At 37.8% G+C, this 14,210-nt stretch overlaps 1 protein-coding gene across 1 annotated transcript; it reads right to left on the minus strand.

Moving 5' to 3' along the window:
* Positions 1-8,491: 8,491 nt before the first annotated feature.
* Positions 8,492-12,822, minus strand: LOC124867701 (basement membrane-specific heparan sulfate proteoglycan core protein-like). The gene is made up of 8 exons (XM_047364273.1): positions 12,686-12,822; positions 11,929-12,075; positions 11,709-11,843; positions 10,865-11,034; positions 10,596-10,782; positions 10,339-10,518; positions 8,922-9,188; positions 8,492-8,830 (listed from the first exon to the last, which is right to left on the minus strand). Exons 1-8 carry the CDS (start codon positions 12,732-12,734, stop codon positions 8,826-8,828), a joined length of 1,140 nt encoding a protein of 379 aa, XP_047220229.1. The 5' UTR covers positions 12,735-12,822; the 3' UTR covers positions 8,492-8,825.
* Between the last annotated feature and the right edge of the window lie 1,388 nt (positions 12,823-14,210).

A 14,210-nucleotide genomic window follows, 5' to 3' on the forward strand; every position in this document is an offset into this window, starting at 1 on the left:
TCATGGTCACTGTGACCTACTGATTCTGTTTCTCAGCCTTGGAGATGCCAAAAATAGCCATGCTGGTCTGTAGTCGCATCCTCCCATCGCTGTCAGCATGCAGCTGGCTCTCGTCACTCCTAGTCATCCTACATTTCTTTCCCTAATCTGCTCAGTTTTAAACTTTACACAGTATTACACATTCCATTCTTCAGCTTTCAGCATTCACTTTAAAACACAGTTGCAAAACCATCACTTCATTCTTTTTATTCATGCTTTACAAATGATTAATGTTATATTTCTTTCATATATAGCTGATTGAGAATGTCATACCTTAATGTTTTTCCTCTAATTCTCAGTTCTTAACCACATTTCAATCATACATCTTTTAACTTGTTAATCAAAGATTACAAATTTTATTCAATACATGTGAAAGAATGTAAAATCATCATACATCCTTTCTTTGGATATACTTGTTTATATTTTTGCAAAAGATAAGACAGATAACATGTGGCAGATAATATGTGGCTCCACACAGGCCTCTCCAGTCTCTCAGCTCCAGAATATAAGGACATGCTTGTTTCACTCCTCACTGCTTCAACTGTGTGTTTTAATAATTATTACATGGATTACACATAAGGATATAAGGATATTTATTGTAACTTTTATGGAGTTAACTGTGAGCAGTTACTAAATGTTGCATGGATTACATGGAAAGATCTCACCTTATTTTGACTGAAGGAAAAATCTGATAGAAACGCAGACAGGTTGGTGGTGACCTGTGGGCTGGGATCTAGGACTATGCTTTTTACGTACCATCACCCAGCCGGCCTGAGGCCCCGGCTGCGTGGGCTCTGCTGGAGGACTTCAACGGGGAGCTACCCTCGGTGGCTCCGCGCTGGCTACGGGGCCTCAGCTATCTGCTGGATTTTCAACAGCGCGGAGCCGGGCCTCCAATTCTGACACCCTCGCCTCCAAAGCTACAAAAATGCTACATTTATTACACGTACCATTATTACTAAAGGAGGCAGAGGAGTAACAGAACATCTGACACAGAGAGCATGAGAGAGGAGGAGACTCAGAGAAACACCAGAACGGGTAGCCATGGTGGAGCTAATGCTAAGCTAGCGACCCCTTATCACTACTAGAAAAACCGTGTAAGACACAGAGAGTCCCCAAACGTTAAATGCAGCAACAGAAAGTATGTGTTTTAACGTGCTTATGTATTAGAACAAGTAAGAGAAATCAGATCAAACGAGAGAGCCTTCACACACCAAACAATCCAGCGAGTGCAACAGCGAAACAGGAAGTGACGAATACGCCTTACCACGCCTTCCAGCCTGTTCATAAAGATATATAAATTAATCCACAAGTCAACTCTGATCAGCTTTCCTGTCCCTGTTGAAGAAAAGCATCTCCACAACATGATACTATGACCATTTTTCACCCTGTCGATGGTGTGTTGAGGGTTTTGTGTCCTCTTTGAGGACTCTATGATATTTTGTTCCATGCTTAAATGATAGCGTCACACAGTGAATCTCCTGTTTCACTGCATCCCAGTAGTTCTACTGGACAGAGTTCTTCAGCTCATAACTTTCTAAACTCTTACATCGACAAGGCATGTTCTTCCACACAACTGCCGCTCACTGGACATTTTCTCTTTTTTGAACCATTCTGTGTCAATCTGGGAGATGGTTGTGTGTGAAAATCCTACTAGATTAGCAGTTTCTGATGTTCTTAGAACAGCCTGGCAACAACCATGCTACATCCAAAGTTAAGGTTAGATAAATCAACCTTTCGTTCCCATTCAGGTTCTATTAACAAAAATTAAAATACCACGCTCACCATCAACAGTAGTATTATCTATGTGGTCCAAACACAAGCTGGACTAAACATGGCAATAGATAGAAGGGAACAACAATTTAAAGCTTTACTTGCTTTCTTAATTATCTAAATTAAGTCTTGTTCGGTACAACGTGGTCTTTTTGTAATTTTGTTCCCGTTTAGATTTCAAATAGACATTTTGGCGACCTTATGACTTCCAAGTTTTCACATGGATATTTCTTCTTCCTCTTCTGAATTTTTTTTGTTTATTTTTAGACATATCTGGCTTCCGATCAACACCTCATTTCCAATAACGGTATGCTACTGTGTATAATCTTGGGTTTAAATTTATAGTTTCATTCCAAGCAGTTGGACTCTTGTAATCTTGTGAAGTGTATTTTTGGCAGGTTAACAGTCACAATGTTTTGGTGAAATCTGATTGTATTTTTTAATCGCGGCACAAAATATATTATGAGGCTCATGTCACTATAAATGTAGTCTGGGGACACCTAATGTCCAGTTTTATCATGATTGACATTTTTTTTTTCAAGTCAAATTTTCCATACTGAAATGTTACTTCTAATCTAATTAAGAAGATTTATGTTTCATCTTAATGTAATAAGGACTTAAAAAGCTGTCAGCTCCTCAAAACTTGGGTTAAAGTCAGAGGAGACAATGAATAGAATTAAACAAGCTGTAAAACCAGAACAGTAAGATGAAAAATTATGCAGATGTAGGTTCGGCAGGAGGATCATCTCAACACAATAATCATAACTTGGCTTCTGGGTTAGAGTGATTGTTAATATATGCAGGAATTTATCCCAGGGAAGGCAATTTTCCTAGGAAAAGCAAGAATTGCTGACCCTTCCTCTCCTAATAATCCACTTCATTTACATGAATGGACTTTAAAGATTAGCAAGATGGATGTTTTGCTGCTGCTTCCTGTTGCACGAGGAAGAAACAGAAACATTTTCTCTGACACAATGTGAGATCGGGCAGAGGCAAGATATTCTGCACTGGTACTCATCACAGCTCTGCAACCGAGGCAGAACAGGAACTTGACATCAGCCTGCTTTCCTCCGTCTTGAGCACACTGTTGTTCCGGCAAAGTGTCCCGCCGCAGCCTAACCGAGCTCACTAGGTGGTAACCCGTAGCAACAGACCCTTTTCCCCACCTAGCACTTCCTGGGGTTGCTCTCCTTTCATTGTTTCCTTCCTGAATGAACCAGTTTGACAGAGTTCATGAAGCATAGACATAGCTGTGGTATTCATCAAAACCAGAAACAGTTCTTGGTGGTTATAAATCACCAGAAGAAAAATTGGATTTTATCTTTGTTTTGTCTTCTGCTCTCCACTTAAACAACATGTTATTTGATGCAAACGCAGGCACAGCTGATACATTTTTCAGCTGAATAAACTCATGCAATGTTTGTGTAGGTGTGACAAGTTGTCTGAGTGTGTACGCACATGTGGTCACTCAGACGTCATCTGGATCCATTGTTTTGTTTACACCAGGCCCCATTAGAGGGGTGAGAAATGAATCAAAAATGAACATATAAGGAACTGCTTTTGCCTGCGCAACAATGTTAAAACACGCTTTATTTCTTAATACTGTAGCCTGGTTTTATTTTATTTTTGGTGTGGTGTTGCATATGTTAGGGGGGAGGGCATGGGTACCAAGGCGCCTGCAGAATCCGCCTGGGGGCCAGCTCCCCAACTGGCTTCCTCTTGTCCTGCCCTAGCCACACCAATACAGCGCAGATCGATGCCAGGGACCCACCCCCCCAGAAACAAAGACACCAGGAGGGAGTGCCCACAGAGCAGCTGCCCCCCTGGGTGGGAGCAGTCAGGGAGAATCCGGGTCAGCTGAGCAAGCGAGCCCAACGAGAGCCTGGCTTAATGCCAATCTTTCTTGATTAATAGATTTTCAGAAGGTCTTTTAAGGTTTTTATTTACATTTTGGCAGCTTTTTATACTCTTATTTCTTGTCAACCCTCACCATAACTGCATGTTGGTCATGGTAAGCTTTTAATATCAAGAAGATATAAGGTAGAGGACCAAAGGTTTTATGTTTTAAAACCCATCTACGGCAGTCACACATGCGTCAACCTTCATCATCTAGTATGCAGTACTTTGCAAAAGTATCTCTTCATATTACGGCTGACCCCTTGAATTTTTCCACATTTGCCATAATACAACAAACTTCAATTACTTGATTTGGATATTATGGGACAGATTAACTCATGACAGTGCAGAATTATGAAGTGGAAGCAACATGATACATGGTTTTCATATGTACCATACTCATATTTATCCCCTTGCTCTTATACCCCTAGATAAAATGTCATGTAACAGTTGCCCTCAATAGTCACCTAATGGGTAAACAGAGTACAACCATATGTACTTTATCCTGAAGACAACTACAGCTAATGGCAGCTCTGGATGAGCTACAAAGATCCACAGACACACCACAAATCTGGCTTTATGGAAGAGTGGCCAGGAGACAGCAGTTGCTCAAATAAAGCCATATATTTTAAGTCTACATGCAAAACGCAATACATGGCAGAAAAGTGACACTGCACATGAACACAGCAGCATGATGTTCATGCTGTGAAATTCAGTGGCAGCATCTGCGCTGGTGATGTTTTTCTTTCGTAGACACAGGAATACTGGAAGTAAAAATAACTCTTAGAAGCTACAAAAGATTTAGGATTGGGGCAGAGGTAAACAAACAATCAGACCTACAATAAAAAGGTTTAGATTACAGCGTATTTCTGTGTTTCAGTGTTCAAGTAGAGTGGTGTCGAAAGTCAGTCTTTAAGGGCCGGTGAGGACTGACTTTAGACAGCACTAGACTGCATGTTTCAGATGTCCTGATTTAACACACCTAACCAAATGAATAGTTTATTAGCAGCTTCCGCCATTTATCTCAGCTGTGGTGGAAATAGGACAGACCCAAAACTTGCTTGGCACCTACCCTTGAGGGCTGGAGCTGGACAACCCTGATCTAGTCAAAGCCCAGATCAAAATCCAAATAAAAACTGTGGCAAAAATTGAAAATTTATCTTGGTAGTTGCAGTCCATCCATTCTGACTAAGCTTGAGTTATTTTGCAAAGAAGAATGGGTGGACATTTTCTTTCATAGCAGCTATGGCTTCATAGAAGGTGAAAGGTGGTTCTACAAAGTTTGAACTCAAGGGGATGAATACACACCATGCTTGGGCTGTAACTTTACATTTTATTTCCTTCTATTTCAAATCCAAATCCATCTAATTTATAAAGCACGTTTGAAAATATTTGAACTAATGTGCTGTACAGTATTAAAACAGATCAAAACAAGACATAATCAATAGTAACTACGTTAACTTTGTGCTGGTTAATCAGATGCAATCCCGTTAAGATATACTGCAGTTCGCATTTCTAACGTGACAAAAAGTGGAAAGTTTAAGGAATATAAATGCTATGGCAAAACACTCTATTATTAAAATCACTTTTAAAAAACTCAATAAACAGCAGATTATTCAAGACTTTTGAACAGCGCTACACAATAAATTTCTCTCCCGTATTTTCCTCGGCTTTCCTGCTTTTCCTCAGTCTTTCTGTGAAGTGAGGGGGTGGCGTAAAGGTGACAGAGGGCAGATGTTTCCTCTCTAGTTTTGAAGTGCTTGTAAAGATGGATATAGTGGAAACGGTAAAGTCACATAGGGGTTTATGAGAGAGGCCACCATCACACGCAGCTGATACAATCTTTGTTCTGGCTGCATTTCTGGAAACCACAGTTCAAAGTTGTGCTGCGATGACGAAACCTAAACATTCAACTTAAGCCTAAATTAAGCAGAGCTGCTTCTATGGGGTAAGAATGCTGTCAAAAACAATGTGTATGTAAAAGACGGAAATGTGTGCATATTAGTCAATAGTTGTGCATAAGTAAAATCCAAAAGAGGTATTGTATATTTTCTCTAAAAGAATACAAAATAAAATGTTACAGCTTCAAGAAATTACAAACACAAAGTTCAAGTTTACAGTTGTGGTTTATTCTTTATGAATACAATATGCTATAACAGTTTGTGAATACGATTTCTTTTCTATGAGAATACAAATTTACATCAGCGACTTGGTGTCACGTGATCTCAGGCTCAGAATATAGTGGGTGGAGTTATACAATGATGTACAGTAGGTGGCGGTATGCACCTCTGAATTTGTTGCGAACCGCCAGCAGAAGAAGAGAAGAAGAAGAAGAAGCAGCAGCATTAGCGCCATGTCTTCTTTAACGCATTGCTTCAGTTAACTGAGGTTCAGTGACAGCTTCATAGTCAGGTTGTGGTCTGGACTTTCAGTGAGCCGTTGCAACATGTGGATTCGATTCCTTTTTTTTAATCATTATTTTGCAGATTGGCTGCTGCATCTAAGATCATTTCCATGCAGCCTGTTTTTAATTTTGGCCTAGTGAAGTCTGTAGAATAGCTGGTCCCTGAGTTACTGCAGACCCAAATCATTAACCCTCCACAACCTTACTTGACCATTGGTATGATGTACTTGTTCTGATATACTGTATTTGATTTTCAATACATTGATGTGAATTTGGTGAACCATGTTTAGTTTGGTCTCATTTGTCACAAGGAAAGTGTTTCAGAGGTCTTATGGCTCATTTGGATGCAACTTTCCAGACTTTAGAAGGAAGAATCTTTTCTAACAAGCTCTACTTGTTCAGTCTTCCCAGTTGTCCTTTTATGATGTATAAGCTTTACCATAACTGAGGCCTGCAGAGTCTGAAATGGTTTGTCTGACCTTAGAGTTATTTTAATGGGACATCCATTCTTGGAATGTTCAGCAACGTTTTGGAAAGCGTTTTGTGGAAAGATGGACTTGAAATAGTTTGGAAATTGCCTTATACTTCTATCTGGATTGACTGTAAGCAGCAGCTGTTTTTCTGAGGTCATTCCTGATGTCTTTCCACCTTGGGTTTATGGAAAAGCAAACGAATCAAATTAATTTGCTTTTCTGCTCTTGGCTGCTGCTTTACATCCTAAATCATGTGGAAGCAGCAACAGTGTTTGTGACTTTTCCATTTTGACACAGTTTTTGTTTAATAAGAAATGACATTACACTTTTGAGGTTATATCCAAATAATTATAGAACCTGGTTAATCATTATAATATTGTCCCAGATATGTAAAATAACTGGCATAATTTTGAACTCAGAAATTTTAAATATTTCCCAGAGGAGGCATCCAATCAATTTATCAATATTTACTCATTTTATTCAGCTGACCCTTCTGCTACCTATATTTTTTATTTCAAAACATTTCTACATGTCGTATTTACATAAATTCATGGAAACCCAGCTTCTGATGGATAAGAAGTTGCAGGTTTGTACATGTACACCTTTGCAAATGCTGACAACAGTTGAAAAGCAGTGAGATGTGCTGGCATTTGTGGGTAATCAGCAAGGCAGCTAGTCAAATGTCTTTATTTTAATGCACTTTATTGATTTATCAAAAATGAAAGAAATGTTTGCCCACTTCTAACATGTTATCAACATTTCACGTTTTTCATGTTTGATTTATGTTATCTTCTGTTATTTCTTATTGCTACCCTGAACCTTTGTCCCTCTAAACCTAACTACCCTGAGCTTTGCATCACCCTGGACTGTTTGTTGTTTGCATTTCAAACGCCGGAGCTCAGTCAGATAACAGGAGTTAACAACCGTTGGTTTACAGCCACGAGGAGGAAACATATTTGTTGTCCGTTTCTCTCCTGTCATTAAGTCCAATGACATATTGTTCCATATGCACCAGAATATTATGACATATCTATGTTTTGCCATTTGTATTCATTTTAATATTTGTTGCTGCAGAATCTCTTTCTCTTTAGTCCTTTTTATGTGTCCTTTATCTTAAGGAGTTTCAAAATTCTCTTTCACAGTGTGTTTTAGCAGATTTCTTCTGTTTCTGTTTTTTATCATAGTTAAATGTTTCAGATCATTAAACAAACAAACAAAAAACAGGCACAACCAAGCAGAATAATTTGGGTAAATAAAAGATGCAGAGTTCAAATTAAGCTTTTATCTGCAAAGGGAAGAAGCTATTCAAACCATATATGAAAAAAGGAATTGCTTTTCTTTCTAACTGGTCGTGCCACCCATCAAGCATTTGTGGTTAGTGGCACTCAATGTATTTCTCCACTGTGGAGGAACTTTAACCCACTGTTCTTTGTAGAATTGTTTTAATTCAGCTACATTTTCCACAGTCGTCTTATCAGTCCACTGACAGTTTTTCCAAAAGTCTTGTGGAGCATTGAGGGGTTTCTTTGGACATGAGATATGAGCCTTTGTTTTCATTGTCTCCAGCAGTAGTTTTCACCTTGGATCTCTCTCATGGATAACATTTTTGCCTGTCTTTCTTTTTGCTGAATCATGAACACTGACCCCTAACTGAGGCTAACAGTGCTTTATATGTTTTTCTGGGTTCTTTTGTGAACTCGTTATCTTGAAGTCATTTTGATCTCAAAATGTTTCTGAGCTGAAACATTCCAGTATAATAAAAATGGAAAAATAGAAGAAATCTGTAAGGGGGCAAATACTTTTTCACAGCACAAAATTGAGCGACATTTCTTGCTATTGTTTCAGTCTTACCATTATTTGTTGGTCTGGAGGATAAATGTGTATCAGAAAGAAAATCATTCTTTTCTTACTCAGTATATTTGTATTTATTTTCAGCTGGTTTACTTATAACAGAAGCTTTTAAATAGGATTTCATACTTGTTTGGTTAGTGTCCTTTCTTGGTTTAAACAATCTGAAGGATAAACATACATACATAGACTGTTGAATGTTCAAACAAAAAGATGTCATTCACCCTTAGTTCCCAGTAAGAGCAAATAATCAAACTGATATTGTAATTGTTGGAAGAGGATAACGTTAACAAATGTTGCCGTTCATTCTCATACAATACATAGATATATTAACCATAATATTTGCTGCATAAATGTTTATGCCAATGAGAAACTTGTGTGTCCATGCTTATTTAAGCTGTAATGACAAAAAAAGATAAATTAGAGGGTTAGAAATATTACAAGCAAAGCAAATCATTAATTTGGAGCTTTTCAAAAGACCAGCTCACCTTTTATAATGACTTTCGCCATGGCCTCACTCGAACCAATGTGGTTGGTGGCCACACATTTGTATGTTCCACCATCGCCCTGTTTAACGTTGGCTATCATTAGCTTCCCATCCCTTGTGGTTTCTGCTGCGGCGGGTAAACTGCCTCTCCCCATCCGACTCCATGTGAACTGGATTGGATGAGAGCCATGGGCGAGGCACTGTATGATCAAAGAGTTTCCAGGCTGGAGCCGCAACTGGTCAGGCAGGCAGGTGGCGTATGGAGGAGCTGCATGTGTGAACAAGACCATTAAAGGGATAGTTCAAGATTTTTGAAAGGTTAGGGGTGGGGTTAGATAACTTTATTGGAGCTTTAATTTAGTTTTAATCTGGATTAGTTGGTCTTGGAGACTGTAGCTAACAGTTTGTTTTAGAGGGGCAAAAACCCAAAAAGATTTTTAACATCTTAAAATGACTTAGAGGTGTATGAAAGCAATATTTTTCTTAACAAATGCACAGCACTGCATTTAATTACACTAAAGCCAATGATTATGTACACAGGAAATGGAAGCCGGTGGTGGTAGACTACTTTTGGTTTTTCTGTGCGAAACACGTGCTGTGAATATGTAGAGCGTTACTGTCTAAAATACTGTCTAAAACCTGTGTTACTGTCTAAAATATAAATGTACAGCGGTGCAAAAAGTACAATTATTACAGCATTTTTACACTAGTTTACTGTTACTTATTTTACCTGGAAAGGGTTTTCATATTTTATAACTGCTATGATGTTTTTGAGATAGGTGTTGTTTTAATTTCCACCAACTAATTTATACTAAATGAAGACAGATATGTATTGCTTAAAACCTTTTAACAAAAATGTAATTTAAAAACTTCTAAACAATATTTTAATATTAACAGGAATGACTTCTTAAGGTGAAATGGGACATCTTTAAAATGTATTTTTCATGACGTTTTCGTGAGATAATGTGTTATTTATTTCAGTATTTGATACTGAAGCTCATTTTATCATAACAGTTTAATTGAGTTGTTATCTCATGGTTATAGGATAATAACTTAAATTAGGGCTTCACATTTTAGAATATTTTGATGGATTTATGGTAAATATTTTAATGATTATATCAGTTGCCATAAAAAACATTGTTACATTTTCCTCATTATTCCTTTTTTCAACTGCCCGTCTTGTGACCGTTAGCATCTTGGATGCTGTAATTTGCAGAGTATCTGCTGAAGTGAGACTGAATCCGCAAGGCTGCATATCTTATTGTAATGCAAAATGTGCTAGGCGATAAGGACTGAATTCTAAAACAGCCCTTTATGATATCATATTGTTACTGGTATTGTAATAATAATATATTCGCAATATATTCCGGATCCCTTATCAAAATTAGTTAGAGCTAGCACAACCATCATGAACTCACTGTCCACCTCCATGTCTGTGTATGCCTCGCTGTAGCCGTGTATGTTAGTTGCGTTGCAGATGTATTGGCCTGAGTCTTGGCGCCCCACATCGGTCAGCGTCAGAACTCCATCCGCTACAGTGTGCTTCCATGGCAGTGGTGCTCGTAGTTTGGACCACATTATGACTGGGGGAGGGGAGCCTGGAGGAACAAATACTTTAAAGAAAAAGAATCAGGACTGAATTGTTTTCACTAAAACAGGCTCGTAAATATCTAACCTGTAGCTTTGCACTCCATTGTAACAGTTTGTCCCTCAGTCACTGTCATCTCTTTAGTGTTCACTGAAGCCACAGGTGATCCAGGTGGACCCATCACGATGAGCTCAACCTCAGCCTCTGATTTTCCCACATTGTTGTCAGCCTGGCAGACGTACACTCCTGAGTCCTCTGGGCGTACAGAAGGCCACTGAGAAAACAGTCAAACATTTTGTTCCACTTTACTGAAATGTGTAAAAAAAGATTCAAGCATGACATTTTCTTTAGTTCACCTTTATAGTGTGGACGTTATTTATCTCCTGAGTTATCAGATGAAGGGTGGAGCCTCTGCGTGTCCAGGTAACTGTGGGGTGTGGCCTACCGGTGGCACTACATTCCAGTGCCACAGGGTCACCTGTTGTGATCCGAAGGGGCCCTGCAGGTATCAGTACTTTGGGAGGATCTAAAGATAAAGAAATACGGGGGGGGTTGAATGTTTGGACACCGAGCATTAAAATGATTGATGTACCATAGTTATTGGTTTGTGTACAAGGAGCAAACTAACTAGTTGGGACAGAACAGACAGACAGAAGTCAATATGATATTGTAAGTGAAAACATACTTAGGGACTATCAATAGCTCTCAAAGTCTTTATAAAACCAACTAATATCTCCTTTTAATCTTATACAAGGGAATTGTTTTCAAGGAAATCCAGGAATGGATGTGGTAATTTTATCTTAATATAATAACTATTTTATTGACAAGTCATGAAACTTATTTGATTTTGGATAACCAATGAGAGTGGTGGGTAATGGAGAACATACAGTCAGTTATAGTAGCTGATAGTTGCTACAGTATACCATAAAGGTTAACACATCATTGCCAAACAAGAATTTAGAGAAATATTTAACAAAGTTTTGGATGGGTTCAAATCTTGCAAGGATGTCATCTTTTTCCTACAACATCATGCTTTTAAATGAGCATTAAAAAAACTTGACATTTGATAAATGTTGATAGAATTGAGATTGTCATCTCATAAAATCTAACTTCCCTTTTTATAAAAATTGTGTCTACTTTATTTTAGTTTAGCATGGGTCCTTTTTTTCAATTTTTGAGTTTTAAGGACAAAAAACTCACATTTCACATTCAGCACAGCATTGCCAAAGCTCCGACCAGCAGCGCTGATGGCCACACAGCGATACTGGCCATGGTTTCCAGGTCGAGCATTTGCAACCGTCAGCACGGACCCATCAAGACCAATCTTTACATTGTCTGGTTGGAAAAAACACAATTCAGGCTATCCTCACAGAAATTGGTTCTATAATACAAACAGTGTTTAAGTGTCATTACTACTGACCTAACAAAGCCTGATTATTAGTTCTTCGCCACTCTAGCTGGACAGGCTGGATGTTGCTCTTCACTTGGCACCTGTAGCTGACGGACTCTCCCTGGTGGACGGTGGCGGTCCGAGGCTCCACGGTGACGACTGGAGCCTGAGCCGCCACTGACACACAGAAAGAGAGACAGAATTGTCACATGGGAGGACGAACGCAAGTACAAATCAACTCTGTTAACCTTTAAACAGGCCCTGAGTGAAAGTATGAGTAAACAAACAACCACCTCAAAAGCAAATATAACGGGATGTTCGGTGACAGAGTAGAAATTTAAACCATAAAACTGTTAAGAACGGCACATTGCATAGCTCCATTATCAGACTAAATGTTTCACATGATTTGCTCTGATTTTAAAATAACTGTCTCCAGACCAGGTCAAAGGTGAATAAAGCAACTTTATTGTGGACATAAAAAGAAATGTATTATGATCTTGTTTTTTTCCTCACTAATTTTCTAAAAACTTTTACTTTTTTGTTGACTTTGTAATATATTTTATATTGCACTGAAATAAAATTAAGATGCCTCATAGTAGTAAAAATAAGCACTTGTTACACAGTTTGAATCTAAACTTTTAGTGTCAAATATACAATTTTGTTTCAACTAACACTTTAGGCAAAACGGCAAAACATAAACAGTGAAAATGACGGTAACCTTTGTGGAGTCTGTGTTAAAACAAAATAAAGTTTTTTTCTTCTGTCTGAGTAAAACCTGAGTTCTTACCTGAACATATCAGGGAGCAGAAGATCAGAACCGCAGCAGATGAACCCATGATGAGCAAAGAACAGTCCCACTGTCTCTGCTCTGCACAACTTTCTCTGTTATCACTTTTGACCTTTAACCCATCCTCTTTGCTGACTCCCTTTTCCAAATACTGTCTGTGGTTACCAGTCACGTATGAGAAGCTGATTATTAAAAATTCAGTCTGTTTTTGAGCTAATAATTGTCTGATTTATTTATTTTTCAAAATGATAGTCTGAGAGATTTAGTATCGCTGTGCTGAGCAACAGGCAATCAGTTTTTGTGTTTTTTTAGTTTTCAGGGGATAATTCTGGTTTCCATTAAAATATTAGGCCACATTCTGAAAACCAGAAGCAACCTAAAAAGCAACACATACAAATCTTACATTTCAAATAGATGTATCTGTTATCCATTTTGGAAACATCAGGAAGACTGTAAATGCATCCATCTATGCAAATGGAACATCTGCAGTTTTTAATTTATCTATAAAGAGGCTCATAGGTACTGAGGTTCAACTATCCTGTTTAATTTGTTTTTACATACTAATTGTCATATACTGGTGATGTTTATAAGGAGGACTTGAGGTGAATGATGAGAGCTGAATTAAAGACCAACAGAAACCAACAAAACGAAACAAACGAGTTCACGTGCAGATAAGAGACAGCTGAGGAGTTTAGGGAGCTGAGAAAGTTAGGGAAGGTAGATCATGGAATACAGAAAACTATCACTAAACATAGTGAACACTAACATAATTACAAACCTAGAAATACACAGAATCTCAAAATACTACAGATCATAACAATAGGTGTGAAAAAAATAATCTTTATTTGTTTAGAACTCAGTGAGCTTTTAAAATGAATTGATTCTTGTCTGTTTCTTCTAAGAATTACATGTCATTACACCTTAAATGCACTTCAGCCCCAGCAAAACAATATTGATATCTTCAATTTTTTAAACAGTTTTTCACTCTGAATTAAATTCTTTTAGCCTACTTCATGTTGTCGGACAGGTTCTATTTAGATTATTCTTATGTGACATTCATTAGGCCTGGGTGTTTTTAATTATATTGAACTCAGCTTTCTACAAACGGTGTTAGTCACAGTTAATTCCTGATCTAATAAAGTGCAAATCAGCAGTTATGTTTGTACATAGGGGCAGGTTTATATGCATAGCTATTTTCAAATATGTAATTTAGATATCTAGTGTTTAACTTTTGTTTCTAAAGGACTATTTCCTATTTCTAAAAGAGCTTTACTTTTCAATATTTTATGTACCCTGAACACTATTCTTTTTTAAACAAGAATCGGCAAACATTGCAATTAAAAGAAAAATGTTTGTCCTCACTCCTGCTGACTTAATTTATCGAGGGAAAAAAAATACAACTTTTATAAACACCTACTACAGTGGAACACATAAATACAAATGTACGAAAAAGCAATTTGTATCTTGAAAATCTCCTTATGGAAACAATATTTCCCATCAAAAAATGAGAGCAAATAAAAATGAT

The sequence above is a fragment of the Girardinichthys multiradiatus genome, chromosome 5 (assembly GCF_021462225.1).
Source record: "Girardinichthys multiradiatus isolate DD_20200921_A chromosome 5, DD_fGirMul_XY1, whole genome shotgun sequence".
Taxonomy (NCBI): domain Eukaryota; kingdom Metazoa; phylum Chordata; class Actinopteri; order Cyprinodontiformes; family Goodeidae; genus Girardinichthys; species Girardinichthys multiradiatus.

Coding starts and splice junctions, on each gene's coding strand:
- LOC124867701 (XM_047364273.1), bottom strand. CDS start 12,734: ATGGGTTCATCTGCTGCGGTTCTGATCTTCTGCTCCCTGATATGTTCA. Junction 11,035..11,708: donor TGCTGTGCTGAATGTGAAAT/GTGAGTTTTTTG, acceptor CTTTATCTTTAG/ATCCTCCCAAAGTACTGATA. Junction 9,189..10,338: donor CACAGACATGGAGGTGGACA/GTGAGTTCATGA, acceptor TCACACATGCAG/CTCCTCCATACGCCACCTGC.